The sequence below is a fragment of the Danio rerio genome, chromosome 23 (assembly GCF_052040795.2).
Source record: "Danio rerio strain M-AB ecotype USA chromosome 23, GRCz13ab, whole genome shotgun sequence".
In the NCBI taxonomy this organism is placed as follows: Eukaryota; Metazoa; Chordata; class Actinopteri; order Cypriniformes; family Danionidae; genus Danio; species Danio rerio.
Window position 1 is genome coordinate 26,946,786 of NC_141043.1, and position 23,215 is coordinate 26,970,000.

Below are 23,215 nucleotides of genomic sequence, written 5' to 3' on the forward strand. Positions count from 1 at the left end.
CCAAAGAAGATATTTTGAAGAAATAGATTTTTGAGGACTTGTGGTTGCGTGGGTTTCCACCTGGTGCTTCGAGTTCCTCCATAGTCCAAAGACAAGCCGTACAGGTGAATTAAATAAGCTAAATTGGCAGTAGTTTACGTGAGTGTGTACAAGAGTGTGTGGGTGTTTCCCAGTGTTGGGTTGCAGTTGGAAGGGCATCCGCTGCGTAATACATGTCCTGGACAAGTTGGCGGTTCATTCCGCTGTGGCAAGCCCTGATTAATAAAAGGACCAAGCTCGAAAAGAAAATGAATAATGCTTTTTGAGGAAAAACAAATACTATGGAAGTCAAGGCAGCAAGAGGGGGCAACCCCAGATTAATAAAGGGACTAAGCCGAAATGAAAATGAATGAATGAATGATTGAATGGAAGTCAAGGGTTACAGTTTTCTTTTTTTTTTGTAGATATTTACTTTTGTGTTCAACTGAAATAAAAAAATTAAGTAAATGATGGAAGAATTAAAAGGAGAACTAGCCCTTTAATACAAACAAGTTATGTTAACTTAAAATGTTATTTTATTAAAGTGACCCTGAACTGAAGGAGTAGACAGATTTCATGTTTTCAGCTTGCTTTGCATCTGACTGTATAAGGAAAGTGTTAATTAGTGTTATTCTGTATGGTTTTGCATATGATTAACATATGGATGCCTAATCAGCCTGCCATTTTGTGATATGCTGGGATTTACTTTTCCATGTATGTTGAAATATCTAGGGTTACCATAGTGATGAGTTGAGCCTTTGGGGATGGACTGAAAAAAACTTAAATTCTTTACAGTATATAGTGCAAAATCCACAGCTCGATCATAGTAACATTGGCACATGCTATTGCTAACTAATGCTTAACCATACACATTTGAATTTATCCAAAGTAATTTTCACAACAATTTGTAACTTTCTGATTTAGTGGCTCATTTGTATAAATTTGTACAATTGTACATTTTTGTATGCTTTTTTCAGCACAGTTACAATTTGGTTTAGGGGACTGGGGTTTAGGGATAAGCCTCTTGTAGAAATAAAATGTTTTCGTACAAATTAAATTACATGAATTGGGATGGTGTTGACTGCACAAATTAGTTATTTGATATGTCAATTAAATCATAATCAACATTGTGATGAGTTGAATATTATTAGTGAGCGACACATGGGTTTCGTTCCCAATCATCAAAAAAACATGTTGAATGAAATTAAGTTCTGTTGACTTAAAAATTAGTTTGTTGACTCAATAGCTTTGTGGCATTATGTTTTGAGTCATTTAAATTTGTAAGGTTTTACAGTGTAGTTGAATACCACAAACTGCTCAGTCTTGGGTCTCAATCGCAACACAGTTCATTGTGAATATGTACCCCGTCTACATTTCTGGAGAGTGTGAATTATGTAGCCAGAGGTGTTTAAAGTGAAGCGGGACGCTGACAACAGAAGTGCAGATCCAAGTGCAGATTTAAGTATACAGATATAATCAGGCAAGCGGCGGCCAACAAGGCTCAGCAACTAGTGTGTGTGTGTCTGTGCTGCTTTTAAAGTCCATGTCATCAGTTCTGAACAGCTTCAACTGTGTGTTAGCAATCAGCCAAGATTAGCAACCGGTGTGTGTGCAGTGCATGACTGCCCTGCTTAAAAAAAAAACACAGCTTAAACCAGCCTAGGCTGGTTGGCTGGTTTTAGCTGGTTGAACAGCCTGGTTTTAGAGGGGTTTTGGCCATTTCCAGGCTGGTTTCCAGCCATTCCTAAATAAATGCTGCGGGGCGGTATGATGCATTCTGTTCATTTTCGTGCTACCAGCTGACTGATTACCACCATAAAGACGGCTTTTTCGCGGTTACCAGTTTGCTCAGTGGTTTGTCGTGTATCTCAATGGACCTGAGAGGCGGAACCGATTTGACCACGACGAAAGGGTATAATTAGGGCAAAGAACGGTTCCAGAAAGCAGCTAAAACAAATGGAAAAATAAAATTAACAAGTAAAAAATAGGGTGAGAACATGGTAAGATCTGAAAACGTGGTAAAAAAAAAAAAAAAAACAGGTCGCCACGAGGGCTTTTCTTTTTTTGGATTGCTTTTGAAAACATTGTCGGTTGGGTTTAGGGAAGGGGGTGATCGGGTCAATTGGTGCTTTTGAAAAGACTATCGGTTGGGTTTAGGGAAAATGGTGGATGGGTGGGTCAGTTGGTCAGTCAGTCGGCAACAGCCTCTGGTGGATTGATGCGAGAAGAGCAGAAATTTAAGATCTTAAAAAGTGTACAAAGGAGCCTGGTGGATTTGCGAAAGCAAAACCTGCAAAAAATTATAGCTCCTGGGACATATTTTACACTCTCCAGAAATGTAGACAGGGGTACATATTCACAATGCGCCCGGGTTGCTCTATCAACTGTTAAATTTTCACCCATGGTTGTTAAACTTGCAGGTAAGTCTCAGTGGTTAACTCAGCACCTCTAAAAGAGCAATAGAATTTTGATAGCATTTCCTGTTTCTCTTTGATCTAGCGAGAAAGCCCTGCTGGTGAATAAATTCGAGCTGAGCATCAGGACAGAGGCTACGCATGGTCTGATTTTGTGGAGCGGAAAGGGAGTTGAGCGCTCTGACTACATCGCCCTCGCCATTGTGGATGGAAGAGTACAGATGACCTATGACCTCGGCTCCAAGCCTGTGGTGCTGCGCTCCACTGTACGGGTCAACACCAACCACTGGATACGAATTAAGGCCAGCAGGTAAAATGCTAAAAATCTTTTCCAGCATCTCCACACATTTACAGTAAGGTTGTTTTTTCTGCTAGATGGGTCAAGCTAGTAGTTCAGACTTCTGCTTGCAATACCAAAATATTCAGTGTTGATTCACTCTCAACATTTTCAGTGTTCAGGAGAAATAGAAATGTGTTTATATTTGATTACTTTATCTATAATTTCACACTTTTTTTAAATATGTTTTTTGTTTGTTTAATATGTACACTACTGTTTCATCATTTGAGGGAAGTATTTTTTTAAGGATTCTTATGTTCATGAAGGCTGATTTTATACAAAAAACAGTAATATTGTGGAATATTATTACAATTTAAAATCCTTTTTATTTTAAGATATTTTAATTACACATTATAAAGCTTCATTCAATTACAAAGCTATACAAGTCATTCTGGACTTCAATGCCACATGGTCATTCAGAAATCAACCTAATACAGATGTGTTGGCTTTAAAAATAATAAATATTTCTTATTGTTATGAACATTAATTGAAATTTAATTTGAATTGCAAAAATATATGTGCAGCGAAAGTTTCAGAATACTTTCAGTCTCCCACAAATGCCAATATTGGTGCATCCCTAGTGGTTATAGAAGATAGTGGTTATAGAAGATACTGTAGGCCTATTTTAAAAGAACCTTGTATATGTGAGTCTTTAGTATCAATAATAATGAAATTTCTGACACTTTGAGCAGTTTAATGCAATTGCACTGACTAAAAATATCAGTTTCTTTAAAAAGACAAACCACAAAATTTCGGGGGGAAAAATCAAATATGATCAAATATCATGCTTTCTTTTATTAGAAAACGGATTCGATTTTTTTCTGATGCTATCATTCTTGCTGTTTTAAAATGGAGTGGTCATTTTTACCCAAAGCCCTCTCACGCTGTGACATTTTATATTTTACACAGTTTGACATACGAAATGTTTGCTGGAGACAGTGGTAATTTGTGTTTACCACAGTTGTTCCACAGAAATGTTTTCCAGCAGTGGCAGTCATTTATATTTGCCTCAGGCTTGCCATAGAACTGTTTGCCAGAAAAATGGTGGACAATTATATTTACCAATCTTTGATGTAAACATATTGTTAAAGTTATATACAATACAGTACTGGCAGTTATATACAGTTATATACAGAGTTGCCACTACCAGTTAAAACCTGCAACCCCCCACACACACACCATTACTACCATTTTGTTTGGTAATTTAGTGCACATTAACCACCAGTGTTCAGAATTTATGTTTTGAGGGTTGACCTCAGTTTTTTTCTTTATTATGTCCATTTAATTTGTCACACTTTTACCACAGATCAAGTAATGTCCAGTTTGCTACAGGTTGCCACTACTAGTAAAAACCAGCAATCCTCAGTTTTTTTCCTCATTACTACCATTTCATATGTCACAAAATTGGTGTAGATCGACTATTGTTCAGTTTGCCACAAGTTGCCATCACATGTATATATGTACAAACCTGCAATCCATTTTTTTCTCATTGTAACCATTACATTTTTCACACATTTACTGTAGATCGACTTTTGTCCAAAGTTTGCAGCAGGTTGCCACTAGCAGTAAAAATCTGCAACCCCTGTTTTTCCCTCATTACTAGATTTGTCGCTTTTTTAGTCTAGATCGACTATAGTCCAAAGTTTGCTGCAGGTTGCCACTACCAATAAAAACTTCAATCCAATTATTTTACTAATTACTACTACTTAATTTGTGACAAATTTGGTGCAGATCAACTGTTGTCTAAAGTTTGCAGCAGGTTGCCACACCAGTAAAAACCTCCAATCTGATTTCTTTTCTAATTACTACTATTTAATTTGTCACAAATTTAGTGCAGATCGACTATTGTCCAAAGTTTTCAGCAGTTTGCCACTACTAGTAAAAATCTGCAACCCTATGGTTTTTCCTTCATTACTACTTTTTAATTTGTCGCAATTTTAGTCTAGATCAACTATTGTCCAAATTTGCTGCAGGTTGCCCCTACTAGTAAAAAAACTCCAATCCAATTTTTTTTACTAATTACTACTATTTAATTTGTGACAAATTTGGTGCATATCAACTATTGTCCAAAGTTTGCCACTGGTTGCCATTACCACTAAAATCCTGTAGTCCTCAGTTTTTCTTCCTCACTACTACATATTTATATATTATAAATTTGGTGCAGATTGACTGTTGTCCAAAGTTTGCTACAGGTTGCCACTACCAGAAAAAACCTGCAATCCTCTGTTTTCCATCTCATTACTACCATTTAATTTGTAGCAAATTTACTGCTGATTGACTATTGTACAAAGTTTGCTGTAGGTTGCTTCTACTAGTAAAAACCTCCAATCCAATCCCCCCCAACCCAAATTACTGCTATTTTATTTGTGATAACTTTAGCACAGATTGAATATTGTCCAAAGTTTGCAGCAGGTGGCCACTACCAATAAAAACCTGCCATCCTCTCTTTTTTCCTTATTACTACCATTTCATTTGTCGCAATTTTAGTCCAAATTCTCTTTTGTCCAAAGTTTGTCACAGGTTGCCACTACTAGTAAAACCTGCAATCCACATTTTCCCTATCGCATATTTAGCGCAGATCTACTGCAAATTTAGCGAAAAGTGTTAGAGAAATTAGGTTTTAAGGGTTGACTCTTGTGTTCTCTCCACAGAGCGCTCAGAGATGGCTCTCTGCAGGTTGGTAATGAGGCAGCTGTCACTGGGTCTTCACCCTTGGCTGCCACACAGCTGGACACAGACGGGGCTCTCTGGTTGGGTAAGTTCATCTTATGCCCATTTGCTCAATCGTAGCTCTTTTACAAACCAACTATGTACATTTTCTCCAACACAGCAGTCTGCAGTTTGTAATGTCTAATTGGATCTCTCTTCTTAATGAGTGCTTTTGAAGGGCTGCGCTTCTATTAGCTCTGAGAATCATACTAAAACATTAATGTAAAGATGCAGTAATATCTTATAGTAGTTAAATATTTACTGCAGGATAAGTCTGTGCTGCATGTATATTAGTCTTTAGATTAATGTTGCATGATATATGTTGAAATAAAATTGAGTATACAATATTGTGAGTGGCAAAAATTATAACAGTGAATTAATGAGTAAAATAAACAATATTCACCAGACAATAAGCTGCCTGCATGCAAACTGTAGATTTTTTACAATCTAAAAATGTATACATACATTGAAATAAATGCATATGCTGGCAGACTGTCAAAATAAATGTTTGATTGAATGCTATAATAAAGAAATTAAGAAATTTTTACATCATTTGTATTTACGTTAGTATTGTAAGTTTACTGTGCTATACTGTGATAAAATACTGTGATACCAGGAATAAAACCCAGCATCTAGTGATGTCTATGCGTTCCACACTTCAGGCTGTAATTAACTGCAAAAGATTTGCAACAAAGTATTAATAAAGAGAAAGTTTGTTTTATGATTATTATTCTGTCCCTTTACTTTTGGTCCCTTAACAAGTGGGAGGCACATATGCAAATTGTTGTAATTTCTACCTCATTCACCTGATTTGGATGTAAAATTAAAGCTGACAGTCTGCAGTTAAAGCACCTCTTGTTTGTTTCACTTTAAATCCATTGTGTTGGTATCGACTATTGTCCAAAGTTTGCCACAGGTTGCCACTATCACCAAAAACCTGCTGTCCTCTATTTTTCCATCTCTTTACTAAAATTTCATTTGTTGCCAATTTACTGCTGATCGACTATTGTCCAAAGTTTGCTGCAGGTTGCCACTACTACAAAAAACCTGCAATCAACAGTATTTTCCTCATTACCATCATTTTATTTGTCACAAATTTACTGCAGATCGACTATTATCCAAAATGTGCAGCAGGTTAACACAACCAATAAAAATCTGCACCCTCTGTTTTTCCCTCATTACTACCATTTCATTTGTCACAATTTCAGTCTAGATCGACTATTGTCCAAAGTTTGCTTCAGGTTGCCACTACCAGTAAAAACCTCCAATACATTCCCCCCCTAATTACTGCTATTTGTCACAAATTTAGTGCAGGTTGACTATTGTATAAAGTTTGCAGCAGGTTGCCACTACCAGTAAAAACCTGCAATTCTGTTTTTTTTTTTTTTTATTATTACTACTATTTCATTTGTTGCAATCATTACTTTTGGTCCCTTGACAAGTGGGAGGCACATATACAAACTGTTGTAATTTCTACACTGTTCACCTGAATTAGATGTAAGTAACCTCAAATTGAAGCTGACACTTTGCAGTTAAAGGATAAAAAGTATGTTATACTTTAAATCCACTGTGTTGGTGTAGAGAGCCAAAAATGTTGAAATTGTGTTGATGTCCAAATATTCATGGACCTGACTACAATTGAAATTAGAATTATTAGCCCCTCTGAATTATTAACTCTCCTGTTTATTTTTTTCCCCAATTTTCTGTTTAATGGAGGGAAGATTACTTCAACTCATTTCTAAACATAAAGGTTTTAAAAACTTACTTCTGATAACTGATTTATTTTATCTTTGCCATGATGACGGTAAATAATATTTGACTAGATATTTTTCATTACACTTCTATACAGCTTAAAGTGAGACTTAAAGGCTTAACTAGGTGAATTAGGTTAATTATGCGGGATAGGGTAATTAGGTTAGTTATTGTATAACAATGGTTTGTTCTGTAATCGCAAATTTAAAAATTAGCTTAGAGGGGCTAATAATTTTGTCCCAAAAATGTTTTTTTTTTTTTTTATAAAAACTGCTTTTATTCTAGCCGGAAAAAAACAAACAAATAAGACTTTCTCCAGAAGAAAAAATATTATCAAACTTACTGTGAAAATTTCCTTGGTCTGTTAAACTAATTATTTAAATAAATATTAAATATTTTAAAAAGAAATTCAAAAGGGGGCTAATAATTCTGATTTCAACTATATATATATATATATATATATATATATATATATGTATGTGTGTGCAACTTAAGCAACTTTTTTTACATTTAGTTTTGTAGTTCTGCCCAAACAAATATTTCTTGCATTTTTTAATTGTTTAAGTTCATTTGATTGACAATGTAAAAGCTGTTAGCTAGATTTGATGTTTCATTGTTGAGATAAACATGTTTTTTAAGGGTCTCTGATACATTGCTTTTATTATTTATCTTTATTTTATTAATCAACATTAACTGTGTGCGTCAGCCGGCAGTTTTTGTTATGCTTATTATTTTTTAGGCTCCCTCAAAACACACAGGCACCCACATTTCCAGTGTGGATTATAATTTTATTTTAATAATAAATAAAAAAAATGTAGTTTTTTTAATTTGTCAACTCTCGTTATTTCCTATATATGGCTTTTGTGCTTTTATAAAATGGGAGTTGGTAAACATATTCAAAGGCATGCACAGATTTTCATTACTTTATTATTATTATTATTATAGTTTTCCATATCTGCAATGCCTGTATTTTGGCTTTTTTTTTTTGCAGTCCACTTAGAATCCAACATGGAAATCAATGTTTTCTTTATTGTCATTGATTGTTTTGAAATTCAAATGACATTAACATGCCTGTGTTTTTATTTCTGTAATAAATATGGCTGTCAAGCCAGGATCTTGATGGTTTATTGTGGGTATGTTGTTTACATGAAGAAATCTGTGTTACAAGTACACAACAATTCTTATAATGAATTATATTTTGAATTTAAATAGTATTTGTCTTGTGTTTACATTAATTTTACACTCGAATAGCCAAAATTACAAGTTTCAGTCTTTTAAATGCGATTAATCGCGATTCATTTTTTTTTTGAAGTGCGATTAATTCGTTAATTTTTTTTAATCGATTGACAGCACTAATATATATATATATATATATATATATATATATATATATATATATATATATATATATATATATATATATATATATATATATCTTCATAATTATCACCATATTTCACAATTCAGACTTTATACCTCACAATTGCAGGCTTTTAATAATAAATATTATTACATTTCAAAAGAAAAAAACTCAAAATTGTGAGGTAAAAAACTGCATGAACCTTACTTAATAAGAAATATATAATAATAACTATTGTTTTGGTTTGTTTGTAAGTTTTGTTTTTCAGAAATGAGCATCCAAAGCTATGTGCCCTGTGCAAAGTGGATTTTTAGTTGTTAGTTTTTATTAAAAAAAATGAAAGAAAGTGTAAACACCCACATTTTGGAACAAAAAAAGTATTGTTCACACTCTAAGTTCACACAATTTCTTGCAATGTCAGTTTTCTTCCAGTATCATGCAGCCCTTAACTCTAATGTCTCAGCATTTGCCACCTCGTCCTCCATTGGCAAACCTGTTAAGCTTTAAACAGATTATTTAATCCATTTCCAGCCTGAAAATCTTCCTTAAAAATGTTGGGAAAAGTATTCGCCCAAACGTCCAGCCAGTGGAGCAGGTGCTGTGGATGCCCGGTGGCTAGAATACATTATCCTCAAACATCAAGAGCTCCATCCTAAAATCCCTTCTTTCAGACTTGATTTTTTATTTACTTTTTCGCATGCAATTCACTTGAAATTATCCTCGTCTCTCCTCCAATCCGATTATAGACGAAACACAGCGAGGCAAAAGAAAACAAGGAAAATGTTAGCAAACAGTAACAGGAGGACACATATTTTGGTGGCAGACTGAGTTGGTTTTCGACAGTGTCAGGTCCCTGAGGGAAGTGAACATTATTCTCTGTTTCAGGGAAAGCTGTCAAAAAAGTGTCCCTGGAGCCGGGCTTCCCAAAAACACTATTTGAACTGCTCACCTGTTCCTCCTGCGTCTCTATTTCTTCACATTACAGCCTCTGTGTCTCAGGCGGGATCACGTTTTAACAGTCTTTCTATAAGGCTGAGCTGCAGAAAGACTGTGCTAGATAATGTTTTTTTAGGTTACGTGTAGTGTTTACGTGTTTGTGTATACCCAGGGGGTCAGAGTACATAACTGAAAGAAAAATAGCAAAACAAAAAAGTTTTTTCTTAAGATTTGTGGTATTTGTATTAGAGTTGCAGTTTTGAAAATGTTTATAACATGTTTTAAATCAAATAAATATTTTTCAGATGTAATAATTTAATAACTATAGGAATGTAATGTGGAGTAGCCATCAAGAAAAAGTTCTGAATATTTTCTTACACCAGAACTGTCTTTAAAAATCAAGGGAATTTTTTTATGCTTTATTTATACAATTATGAACTATTATTTTAGAAATTTTTAAATATAAATTAAAAATAAATGTAAAAAAATAACAAATAATGTACAATATGAATAATGTTTAAAATATAAGCTTTTTAAAATAAATGTGTACCATTTGTACACAATTATATAATAACAATAATAATAAAAATAATAATTTGAAACAAAAATGTTAATAACAACAATATAATACAGAAAAAAAAATATATATATATATATATATAGAGAGAGAGAGAGAGAGAGAGAGAGAGAGAGAGAGAGAGAGAGAGAGAGAGAGAAATACTGTTTTGTTTTATCAATAATAATAATAATGTAAACCAAATTACATATAAAATATACATTCCTAGTTGTAAGAGCAACAAATAATAACTTGCTTGACTTTTAGTTGATCGTTTGGAAAAGTGACAGAAGGTAGATTTTTCCATTTACTCATCTGTTGAACTGCATCCTAATTATCACAAATACTGCAGAAGACCTACTGAAACCCAAGATTCTCACAGAAAAGTTAAAGTGAAGAAAAAATCATGGTTTGTGGTCACATTCAGTATGGGGCATGCGAGAGATCTGCAGAGTGGATGACAACTTCAACAGCTTGAGGAATCAAGACATTTCTGCTGCCCATTACATTACAAACCACAAGAGAGGGTAATTTCTTCAGCAGGATAGCGCTCCCTCTCATACTTCAGCCTCCACATCGAAGTTCCTGAAAGCAAACAAGGTCAACGTGCTCCAGGATTGACCAGCCCAGTCACCAGATATGAACATTTTTGAGCATGTCTGATGTAAGATAGAGGAGGCATTGAAGATAATCCAAATAATCTTGATGAACTCTAATAGTCCTGCAAATAAGTTTTCTTTGCCATTCCAGATGACTTTATTTTTAAGTTATTTGGGTCATTGCAGAGATGTATGGATGCAGCCGTAAAACTCATGGGCATCATACACAATATTAATTCTTTTTCCACTGCATTGTGGCTTTCTATTCTATATTGTACATTATTTCTGTTAAGTGACAAGACTTTTGTCTAAGCAAAGTTAGACCTTACTGTCCTAATTAAATAATTAAAAATCAAGGCATGATCATATTTTTTTTGGTAAAATAAACGTAATCTAGAGGCCTTTGTCTTTCATATAAGCCACTTCTGATACCAAATGATCAACAAGAAGTCAAGTTATTATTTGTTGTTCTTAAAACTTGGATAGGCGACAAGACTTGTCAGCTAGTCAAACACCACTACTGCTACAATATAATAGCTACTGCTAATACTACAATTAACAAAAATACAATTTTAAATCAACTATTTAAATATAGTTTGTCTTTGTTTTGTTATTAACATAGAAAAATATATATTATTACTTAAAAGAAAGAATTATCAAAATAAAATTTATTTCAGAAATGAATATGTCAAGAAGAGTCATACTTGATTAGACAGAAAAAAAGCAAAATTGTGATAACATGCAATGTAAAACACATTTCTGACATCCTGTGAGTATATTTTGTGTAACTGAATAGCTGTTTACACCAGTTTCACATGGTCAACCTTACATCTGGATCACCTTTAATTATTTATTTAGACCTGCAATATAAATACAATATGATAACTCATCCTGACCTTTGTCCCTTCTCTCTGTCTTTCAGGTGGACTGGAGGAGCTGTCTGTGGCTCGACGGCTGCCCAAAGCTTACAGTACAGGCTTCATTGGCTGCGTCAAAGACGTGATAGTGGACGGCGTGGAGCTGCATCTGGTGGAGGACGCCTTAAATACTCCCAAAATATCACACTGTTCTGCCAAATAATCTGGCAACGCGCTCCTCCCAACACCATGTCTACTGCTGTAATTATTTTTTCTATTTTTTGTATACTTTCCTTTCGCCTTTTATATTGGAAAAAAAAAAATTACATTGTTTTAATTACACTTTTGTTTGTTTGGTTTATTTTCATCCCCTCCCCCCCTGTCTTTGCGTCCAACCCGTAATCGTGCTCTCATTCGGCGAACATGGTGTCATAAAGACTAGCAAAAAGTCCCATTTACGTCTTTGATGTTTCTACGGTAAACACCACGATCATTACTTGAACAGTGGCAGATGAGATTCAGGATTGCCTTTTCTCAGTGCCATAACATGATCCATTCATTCCTCTGAGCTGCTGTCGCTGTGCTCCTTGCTACGTTTTAAAGGTCTAAAAAATAAACAGCTTTCTGCTTTATCGACAGATGACAGCAACTGTTAAATACACCGAGCAAGACTATGAAACCACTAACGAGTAGCTGACGTAACATTAGCATTCCTCAAAAATCACGTCATTGACCTGTGAGATGTTATAAATATTGATGAAAAATACACGAGACTGTGACTTTTTGAAGATGCTATTTTTTTTTTTTTTTGGTTGCTATCATTCATGTGTTGTGCATATCTAAAATATAAATATATATAGAGAAATACATATATGCTATAAGACCACTTGTTGCATGCATCTTTTTAGAAGTGTTGGGTTGATTTTGCCTCAGTTTTGTTTTGTTTTGTTTTGCTCATCATTCCATTCAGGGCAGAAATGTAGCTTACTACATTGCAATTTTGACATCTGGTTATTTCAATTTGGGAGATTAATTTTATATCTGCTATTTGTCAATCTGAGCAAATTGTGAGTGAGTGTGTGTGTGTGTGAGTGGATGTGTTGGAAAAAACGGTTGTTGCAAGAAGTCAACTCTGGGAGGCGCTGTAACACAGGAAGAGACTTAAAACACATAAGGTGGACAAACAACGAAAGAAAAAAACATTGACATTCTTGGCATGCTTCATCATCGAACAAATTTCACTACACTTTTTTTCCCCCCTATTGTATCTTATCAAATGTCGCTTTAAAAATGCTGCCAGCACTTGCTATGTAAAAAAGGGATGATGTATGTAAACCCCCCTTGCATCCTGTTCAACATGTTCGGTAACCAGTGAAAATAGTAATGCATGGGTTTGTCAAGTCAAAATGGTTTTGTAAACCTGTTCCGAGACAAATGCAATGCTGTGGTGCTGTTCGGTGTGAGAAATAGAGTTTGATACCTGATGCTTTGCAATATTCCACTACAAATATGCCTGTTTAGGGTAAAGTATCTTTTTTGTTTTTGTTTTATTTTTTTTTTACAAATCCTCTTTGGACATGCAAGATCATAATCGTCATCCTGTACAGCCCTGTGATTTTCAAGTGTAAATTTGTTACTGAGTTTCTTTTTCTTTTTTTAGTATTATACACTGGAAGTGAGTTATGGGATACTGGGAATAATGGATGATTTTTTTGGGTCGTCACAGGATGTCATGTTACTGCACGAGACGTATGGACCGTCCACCTTTTTTTTAGTATAGCGCTTTCACCTTCACTTTTCCAGCGGACTGGATTTCTGATCTTTTTTTTTTTTGTAATATTTTTTTTGCTTTGTTTTTTGACATCCTCCTCCAGTAGCTTTTGCTCTCAAGGGAAGCGAGAACCGCATTGGAAATCCTGCTGTGTGAATGGAAACTGAGAAATGCCTTAAAATCATTCACCGTTCACAGGTGACAAAAGTTCATGTCCATACTGTTCTGTGCTCTCACTTCTATTAGCCTCATCATGTAAATTAATTCATAAATGTTAATAAATATATTAATAATAATGCGTAAGAGAATTTCCAGAAGGCCTCGATAATAGTGGTTCTGGACTCTACAAGAATACTATTTACTGTACAAATACTATTTTCAGTATCTTATTTATGTCTTAAGAGGATTCTCAGTCTGGCATTTGTAAACTATTGATTGATTGATTGATTGATTGACTGACTGACTGATTGATTGATTGACTGAACTAGATCTGATGGGCAGTGCAGAATGAGAGGCATGACGTTACCATTACTAACTTTATTACTTGTGTCTTGTGTTCCTCCAACCACCATACAAATAAAATGTAAAACAAACTGATCTGACTACTGTAACACTTACTCCTAAATAATGTCTGTGAATAAATCCCTCCAGTTCCCAAATTGTCTAATGAAGTCTCGCTAGTATTGTATTTTGTATAAAAAAAATAATAAATAATCATAAATACACACACACACACACACACACACACACACACATATATATATATATATATATATATATATATATATATATATATATATATAGGTTTTTCATGGGTTTAAGACATGTGCTATAGGTGAATTGGATGAGCTAAATTGTCCTTAGTGTATGTGTGTAAATGGAAGTGTATCGGTGTTTCCCAGGGATAGGTTACAGCTGGAAGGGCATACGCTGCGTAAAATATATGCTGGATAAGGTGCGGTTCATTCCGCTGTGATGACCCCAGATTAATAAAGGGACTAAGCCGAAAAAGAACATGAATGAATGATGACAGTAAATAATGTTTTTGGTTAGGGTTAGGGCAGGTTAGGGTAATTAGGCAAGTTATTGTATAAAAATGGTTTGTTCTGTAAACTATCGAAAAATATATAGCTAAGGGTCTAATCATTTTGACCTTAAAATGCTTTTTAAAAAATTACAAACTGCTTTTATTCTAGCCGAAATAATATTATCAGACATACTATACATACTATATATATATATATATATATATATATATATATATATATATATATATATATATATATATATATATATATATATATATATATATATATATAATTTGTTTATAAGAGTGGACTTTTTTTACAATACATATTATAAGTCTGAATAATTCTGAATAAGCATATTTTAATATGTACTTTTTAAAATTAAAACACAGAAATGTCCCATCAATCGGGTAAAAAAGAAAATTCTACGGAAGTCAAAAATAGTACAAAAAAACTGTAAGGGATAACATAATTTTCTTTTTTTTGGGAACAATTTCTTCAGGAGCAAATCGAATGTAAATCAGTCCATCATAATGCATTGGATTTCTCAGTCTGAAATGTCATGTTAGCCAAGCGGATCCAGGGTTTCTTCAGTCCACAAGCTCCCAGCAGTGTAATAAAGGGGCTTTTACTGTGAGGAACAAGGCTTCAGCTGTCTGTCTGCATCAGGGGATCTGTGGCTGCCATTGTTCCTCCTCATGGGCTTTTAGTCTGGGCTTCAGAGTCCTCGGGCTGCGAGGTCAAAGGTCATTTAGCAACGGAGCTGGTCAGCAGCACTGGCTCTTTCTGCAGTGAATCATTTCCTTATAGGAATAGTTCACACTGACATAAAAATAGTTCCAAAGAAAGCAATGTGACTTGTTTTGTTCCTCAATGCACTCACTGTTTTAAAGTAATCGTTTCAGTGAAAAAAATTCAATGACTCAATATCTATAAATAAATATAAATACATTTATCTTGTGAATTTAACTAGGCTGAACACTTGTTAGATTTTTTTTGTTAATTTTAGATTTCAGTTTCATTTTATTTCAGTGAATATATATATATTGTATATTAAAGTTATATAACAGAAAATGTTGTTCATAATGTTTAGTATTACTACGAAGGTCATACTAAGTTATAATTATAAAAAGGGAAGATATACTGAATCCTAATGACAGAAATGTAAAATCAAAGTCTCAAATCAACCCCAAAAAAACAATAGGTTGTAATTAGTATATGCAGTCTTAAAATTGTCAAATGTTTAAGATACTTAGTCATGAGAAAAAACATAAGATAGTTCATCCTCAATACTCAATGCAGAACTAATCAATACTGTACACTTGGCCCTGTTTTTATGGTTTTTTTTTTTAGGTTTCACATGTTTATAAAAGATGTCATTCATTCATTTATTCTTTTTTTCAGCTTAGTCCCTTTATTAATCTGAAGTCACCACAGCAGAATGAACCGCCAACTTATCCAGCAAATGTTTTACGCAGCGAATGCCCTTCCTTCTGCAACCCAACACTGGGAAATTATAATAGATGTATTTTAATATATTATTTTATCATAATCTTGACTATATATATATTTATATATATCATATATCCATGAATATTTTAGTGCAGTGATGTTTCCCAATAGGCCTTTATATGGGTGAATTATAGAAAAACAGACACGCTGTGTCCTAAAGTATAAAGTTACACATACACATTGTTTGCATTGGCTCTTATACAGCGCACAGAAAACACCTGCTCAGACTCTGTTCAGAAGGAGAAATCCATAGATAAAGCCTTGCGTTTCAGCAAATTGCATAACCGTGTCGGCCAGCAGATTAATCTCCCGCAGGCGGGTGACGTCATGCTAGCCTGACACTGATGCCACCTTCAAATCACCCCGACACAAAACTGGGTGAGACCCAAATGGAAACTGCTGAAAAAACACACTGGGCTTTTCTCCCCTACTTAAAATAAGAGCATCGCAGCTTTATTAATAGAGTATTAATAAACATCTCTGGAAATGAAATAGAGGTGATAACTACTGTACATGGAAAGAACTGCTAAAATAAGAGTGTGATGATGACTGGAGTGACAGAAGTGAATATATAGAATGTACATCACTTCATCACAACCCTCTCTGAGGTGCACTTTGGAAATTTAACCGTTTAACTGGCATTGCAACTGTTTGTACAAAGATTAGCATTAAATTTTTTTTTTTTTTAAATCTAAATTTGCTTAGAGGGCTGTCAGGAACACAATTTAACCAAAGAAATTGGTGAAAATGTTCTCGTAGTTTAAAAAGTCAGACAGTAAAGTGACAATCGATCCTAAACAATTATATAATATCAAATAAAAACAGTTTGGAATATTTTATATTTTCATTATTTGTCTTCTTGGCAGATATTGGTCCTTGATTAGGGTTTTATTAATACCAAAAATGCATATATAAGGCAATAATATAAATAAATAAATAAAGTACAAAATATATATTTAAAAGATTCATCAATATTATGCATTTCTTTCCTGGATTATCATTCTAGTCAGTCTATATAATTAATACAAACTCTATATTATTACAAGTATAATGCTTTTAAAAAAAAGGCTCTACAGTGGTTCTTTGCCTTGTAATCATACAGTAGGAGACCCAATTTAGGTGCTAAACTATAAAGAACTGTAATGGTTTTCTATTGGTTTTTTGGGGTGGTTAATGTGTTGTAAAACACTAAATAACATTAGGTGGTTCCTTTATGATTACAAGCCAGAAAACAAACACTTTAGTCATACACAGAAGTTTTACTACTCCAAAGAACCACTGGAGAAACATTATAGGTTCTTTAATCTAATTAAAATGTGTCCATTTAGCAGTATTGTTTTTGTTTGTTTGTTTGTTTGCAGAATAATCTCTTATAGCCTATATGATTTAAATACACATAGTATTTAGGTGTATGATATGACTCCAGGCCTGCAGCTCATTTGTAATTCTAAACAAACTGGATTGCAAATCCCATCATCCCATTCTGAGGAGTAGAGCCAGTAAATGGAATAACGGTGTCAACTGGTGGCTGCCTGCTGGCCTCATTCTCCAACTAATCCTGTCACAATGTCCCAGGAACGAGCACGAGCTTTATAATACCTGACTTTTTGGAGATGTCTGGATGAAGTTTTTCCAGTGTGCTGTCAGCAGTGTGAATCGGAGAGCGGGAGGCGGAGGGAGAGAGCGCGAGTCCGGCGCTGTGAGCCTGTGTGTGACGCCCCTCGATCGCGCTCCGCTCCGCTGCAGTGACTCGGCGAAGGAGGACCGTTTTATTACACTTTCCCCTCCAGTCCTAGCGGTGCTCACACACACACAAACACGCACGCACACACACGCACGCACACACACATCTGACAGCTCTCAGGACGGCCATGACGTCTCGAAGGTAAGCCGAAGGCTACATTAATAAGTGCAGGAGCGGGTAGTGATGGTGACTGTAACTGTATGAATGAATCGAGCACGACACGCAGCTCAGTCAGTCTGTAGGACTCGGTTTCTGATCCTCTCGATCTGGCCCAATATATGTAACGTTACAGTATGTGTGTTCGCTTTTGTGCAGTGTTTATAAATATCGTGTAGTCTATCTTTCCGTTTATTTCGGTTGTTTACAAACGCTTTCGCTACCGGATATCGAATATGAATATCAGCAGCGCAAAGTCACTGTAACAGTGTGTCTTGCATGCAGTTTAAACTGTGCTTAATTAGTTTACTGTGCCAGTTTATTCGGAGACTTATGGTAACGACATCCTAATGTAACTGTACATCGTGAGCTGAAATAACAGTTTTAAAACACTTTAAAGCTAGATGAAATAGATTTGAGGAAAATAATGATATTAATAAAAATAGCCTTGTTGAAAGTTATAAGCATCGCTTAAAATATCTTTAGACAGAATGATTAATATTTTTTCTAATTTAAAATATTTACAGTGGGTGATCTTGTAAAATTTCTAATTTGTAGCAATGTGTTTCTGGGTTGGGACCATTTCATACACAATAGCTACATTTGATTGGACAGCAATGACCTATTTCAAAAATAAGAGTCTCCATGTAAAGCTGCTCATCTCAAACACAAAACGTCTCTTTACGTTAAACAACGTATTTCAAACAGGGAGAGTATGAATATTTAGCCAGGTAAGCCTTGAGGAATTTTGTAACTGGTTGCATGTTGCTAAACCTCTCGGTTTTAAATTTAGCCAGGCTTTAAACTTTAGTGTATGTCTAACTTAACTGAAGTTTGCATATTCTTCTGTGACAACTTGTGACATGGTCCTTATATTTTCACTTTGAATTTTTGGTCTAAAATCACATGTAAATTTGACTTCAAAACAACATTAGCCCTATTTATTTGACTGTGAACAACGTTGTACCTTGATAGACATTGGCTGCTAATATGATTTCATAATTAGAATTTGCAAATAATTCCTCTCTAAAATTATATTATTTAGGAGAAAGTCTGAATGTGTGTATATAAAACCAACTTTACACCAATCTTAAAGTGATAGTTCACCAGCAAATGAAAATGTAGGCCTACAATTTCCTCACACTCACGTGGTCCAAATCTTTAGTTTCTTTATTCTGTTGAAGATATTTTGAAGCAAGCAATTGTAACCATTGATGTTGTACTCTATATTATTTCTTTTTTCTACTATGGAGGACAACAATAGTTTTCTTCAAAATATCTTATTTTGTGGCTTAGAACAGACTTAGAACAAGTGAAGGTGAGTAAATTATGACAAGTTTCGGTTGTGAATGAACTGTTCATTTAAAGCACCGTGAGTCAAGTGCAGTGATCTGATTTGTTTCCAAAAGTTGGCCAAATGATTCTTAATGGGCCTATTTAATTCTAAAAGGTCAAATCTAAACATGGAGATAAAACAGAGGACTTGTAAATTTCAACAAATGAATATTTAGCCAGGTAAGCCTTGAGGAATTTTGTAACTGGTTGCATGTTGCTAAACATCTTGGTTTTAAATTTAGCCAAGGTTCAACTTTTAGTGTGTGTCTAAGAGACTCATTAAAAGGGATAGTTTACCAGCAAATGAAAATGTAGGCCTACATTTTACTCACACCCAAGTGGCCAAAACCTTTATGAGTTTTTTATTCTGTTGAAAACGAATTAAGATATTTTGAAGCAAAATGAAACCTTGTAACCATTGATGACGTCTTCTATTGTATTTGTTTTTCTTACTATGGAGGATGACATAAATTGTAACTGGTTTCCAGCACTCTTCAAAATATCTTATTTTGTGTTCAACAGAAGAAAGAAACTTTAGAATAAGTGAAGGTGAGTAAATTGTGCCAACTTTCGGTTTTCAAAGAACTGTCCGTTTAAAGCACTGTGATGTAAGTCAAGTGCGGTGATCTGATTTGTTTCCAAAAGTTGGACATATGATTATACATAGGCCTTTTTATTTCTAAAAGGTCAAATCTAAACATAAATGGAGATATTGACAAGTTTATTGCATCTGCACAAAAAGCTGAAGCACGCAGATCAGTTATTGTCAGAGTTTGCACAGGTGGCCTTGGGTAAAAATGGGAAAAGACTGTTACTTTACATCAACAACATATTTCAAGATTCGGTGCTGGTGGTACAGTAGCTTCTCCTCCAGCTTTCATTTGTCAGAGTAATAGTCTGTGAGCCTTTGGCCTTTACTCAGTCTTTGCATCATCTGTTATATAAATAATTCTGCCGCCAACAATTACCATTGACTATTATTAGCATCATTAGATTATCATTACTGGTGTCCTTCTCAATCACATTAAAAGAATAGTTCACTCAAATATGTTAACTCTGTCACCATGTATTATTATAAACACAACTTTTTTTCTCTAATAATGCAGAGTAGAGATGTTAGGCAGGTTCTAAGGCTTAGATACCATACCTTCATTCCATATGTTTTCATGCTGTGATAGAGTGACCATCTTTGGAGTTGCATGAAGGGGGAAAATTCATATTAAAGCAAGAAAGTAGGTGAAGCTTGGTATTTCTTTTTGTAGAGATCTGTACTGTATGAAATCTGGTCTGATTTAACAGGACATAATGGAGGATGAATTTTTTATGTGCAAAAGTGACAGGGATCTGTTTTGCGTTAATGCTATGGAAACAGGAAACTAAACATTATTTTCATTTCAGATTTACATAGATTACATTTACAAATGCTTTTTTGTTTTTGTTTACAAGAGGTTTATTTGCATAACGGTGGCTAATAAATTTCCCTGCTGAAGATGTTTCTCCACATTTAATTCATTATCAGCCTGTGACAGGCAAAGGAGAATGTAATGTGGAAGAATTTTTCTTGTTCGCTTATCCAACCTGCTGTTTTTTTTTAGATCATAAAGCATTTTGTGTGTGTGTGTGTGTGTGTTTGTGTAAGCATGTGAATGAGCGTTTGTAGGAAAGAGGAAAAAGGAAGAGATGGCTCATGATGTGGTTATTTTTCTGGAGTCATGAAAATACGGGGTCATGAATATTTTGGTTGCATTTAAATAGATGCCTGTTTAAATTTCCACTGTACTTTGTAATCTACTCATATTTTCCCCTTCATTTACATCCATGTTGCTGTCCAAAAATTTGTGTTCAGTAAAATGATAGAAAGAAGTCTCTAATGCTTACCAAGGAGGCATTTATTTGCTTTAAAGAAATATATAGTATTTATAATGGTGGTTTAAAATATTTTAAAAAGTGGTTTAATATGTGTGATTTAAAGCTGATTTTTTAATATGCTGATTTGTTGTTTAGCAAAAATGTCAGCTGTTTATTATTTCTAAATGCCTTAAGTGTCATTTTAATGCATTCTTGCTGATTAAAATATGAATGTTCATAAAAATGATCCTACACTTTTGATTTGCAGTGTCTAAGAGTTTGACTTTTGTATGTGAAAAAGCAGAAGTGGGATAGCTCAGAAGCAGGGCTGATAGCTCAGTACTAAAAACTCAGAGACAGGAAAACTGCCTTCAGTGTGGTGAAATGAGATAGCATGTCCAAAACTTCCAGGAATTCTGCTGGTCGTGACCAAAGTTTTGCTGAGAACACAGTTTTAGTTTTTTTGTTTCTTTTTTTGGTCGCAGTCAAGCTTATTGTCCTCAAAGCACCAGGAACATCAGTTTGCATTTTCCATAGTCGTATATTTTCATTTGATGATTAGCAATTGATGCTCAACCATATTTACTAAAGAGTACTTATTATTCAAAGTGCTGTTTTCATAGAATAGGATTGGGAAATATGACCCAAAATGTTATGATATGGCGACATGGTGTCGCAATGGGTAGAACGTTCGCCTCACAGCAAGAAGGTCCTTGGTTCAAGCCTCGGCTGGGTCAATTGGCGCTTCTGTGTGGAGTATGCATGCTCTCCCCGTGTTCACGTGGGTTTCCTCCGGTTTCCCCCACAGGTCCAAAGACATGTGGTATAGGTGAATTCGGTTAGCTAAATTGTCCACAGTATAGGTGTGTGAATGAGTGTGTGTGTGGATGTTCCAGTGATGGGTTGCGGCTGGAAGGGCATCCGCTGCATAAAGCCTATGCTGGATAAGTTGGCGGTTCATTCCGCTGTGATGACCCCAGGTTAATAAAGGGACTAAGTCGAAAAGAAAATGAATGAATGAATATTATTGTTAAATATGAATTGTGTTTATGGAAGAAAATCGCAAGTACTGCAATTTCACTGGCTTTTGTGCTTGTTGATTCATTGACATGCATCACGTTTCATTCAGAAGGGCTCATCTATATGCCCTAATCCCTTCGAAGGGTTTACCTTTCAAGGTTACAGCTTCGAAGGGATGAATGGTGAAAGGGTCAAAAAAGCAATTTTTTCTTAATGAGATGATCGAGGAGGTGTGGTACAGTAGCTTCTTTACCAGCTTTCATTTGTCAGGGTAGCCTTTGGCCTTTACTCAGTCTTTGCATCATCTGTAATATAAATAATTCTGCTGCCAACAATTACCATTGACTAATATTAGCATCATTAGATTATCATTACTGGTGTCCTTCTCAATCAAATTAAAAGAATAGTTCACTCAAACATGTAAACTCTGTCACCATGTATTATTATAAACACAACTTACTTTCTCTAATAATGCAGAGTAGAGATGTTAGGCAGGTTCTAAGGCTCAGAAACCGTACCTTCATTCCATATGTTTTCATGCTATGATAGTGAGAGTCATTTGGAGTTGCATAAGGGTGAAAAAGATCGTATTAAAATATAAGAATGGACAAATCATGATAATTCTCTTTGTAGAGAGCTACACTGTATCTGATCTGACTTAACAGTACATTATGGAGGATGATTCTGTTAAAATGTTTACCTTTCAAAGTAACGGCTTCGAAGAGATGAAGGGTAAAGGGGTCAAAAAAATTTTGTTTTTTTTAAAATGTGCTTTCAACTCATCTTAATGAGACGATTGAGAAGGTGTGCCTTTATCCCACGTTTTGCGTTGCCACTCAAAAAACACTTGGAATGATGAGTACATTGTGCAGTCTGTGCCTTTTATTATATATTTATTTATTTATATAAATATTACAGTAGTGACTATAGAAAAATACTATGCATTAGGATATAAGGATATAAGATTAAAAGATAAAGATGTTATCAAATATTATTTTATTATTGTATAAAAAATAATACAATGATGACCATTTTATTTTACATTTGATTTGGTGCATTCTTGTATTTTCGTATATTGTATTTGTTGAACTTTTGTTTTTGCTCTGTTGTATTTTTATGTGCTTAATTTATATTTTATGTTGAAGCACTGCATAGAAAAAGACATGATCACCCAATTTTTTCCAAATAAGGTTTTTCAAATCATCTAGGGAAGTATAATGTTTACTCACCGGCCACTTTATTAGGTACACCTATCCAACTGCT

At 34.5% G+C, this 23,215-nt stretch overlaps 2 protein-coding genes and 1 long non-coding RNA gene across 46 annotated transcripts in view; 2 read left to right on the forward strand and 1 right to left on the reverse strand.

Moving 5' to 3' along the window:
* agrn (agrin) overlaps positions 1–13,968 on the forward strand; it is a 467,750-nt gene extending 453,782 nt beyond the window's left edge. For 39 of the 40 annotated variants that reach the window (XM_087305965.1, XM_087305966.1, XM_087305953.1 and 36 more), the window contains 3 exons: positions 2,518–2,742; positions 5,421–5,524; positions 11,604–13,968. In XM_087305965.1, the coding sequence (XP_087162091.1) occupies positions 2,518–2,742; positions 5,421–5,524; positions 11,604–11,761 (487 nt within the window). In that variant the 3' untranslated portion in view covers positions 11,762–13,968. 40 annotated transcript variants of the gene reach the window in all.
* The window catches only part of LOC147831299 (uncharacterized), a 32,670-nt gene extending 14,969 nt beyond the window's left edge, over positions 1–17,701 (reverse strand). The window contains exon 1 of the long non-coding RNA XR_015523570.1: positions 17,449–17,701. This is a non-coding gene — a long non-coding RNA (uncharacterized LOC147831299). The remainder of the gene's footprint in view (positions 1–17,448) is intronic.
* ptpn11b (protein tyrosine phosphatase non-receptor type 11b) overlaps positions 17,584–23,215 on the forward strand; it is a 72,572-nt gene continuing 66,940 nt past the window's right edge. For 4 of the 5 annotated variants that reach the window (XM_087305366.1, XM_087305365.1, XM_087305367.1 and 1 more), the window contains exon 1: positions 17,584–17,734. In XM_087305366.1, coding sequence (XP_087161492.1) covers positions 17,721–17,734 — 14 coding nt within the window. In that variant the 5' untranslated portion in view covers positions 17,584–17,720. 5 annotated transcript variants of the gene reach the window in all.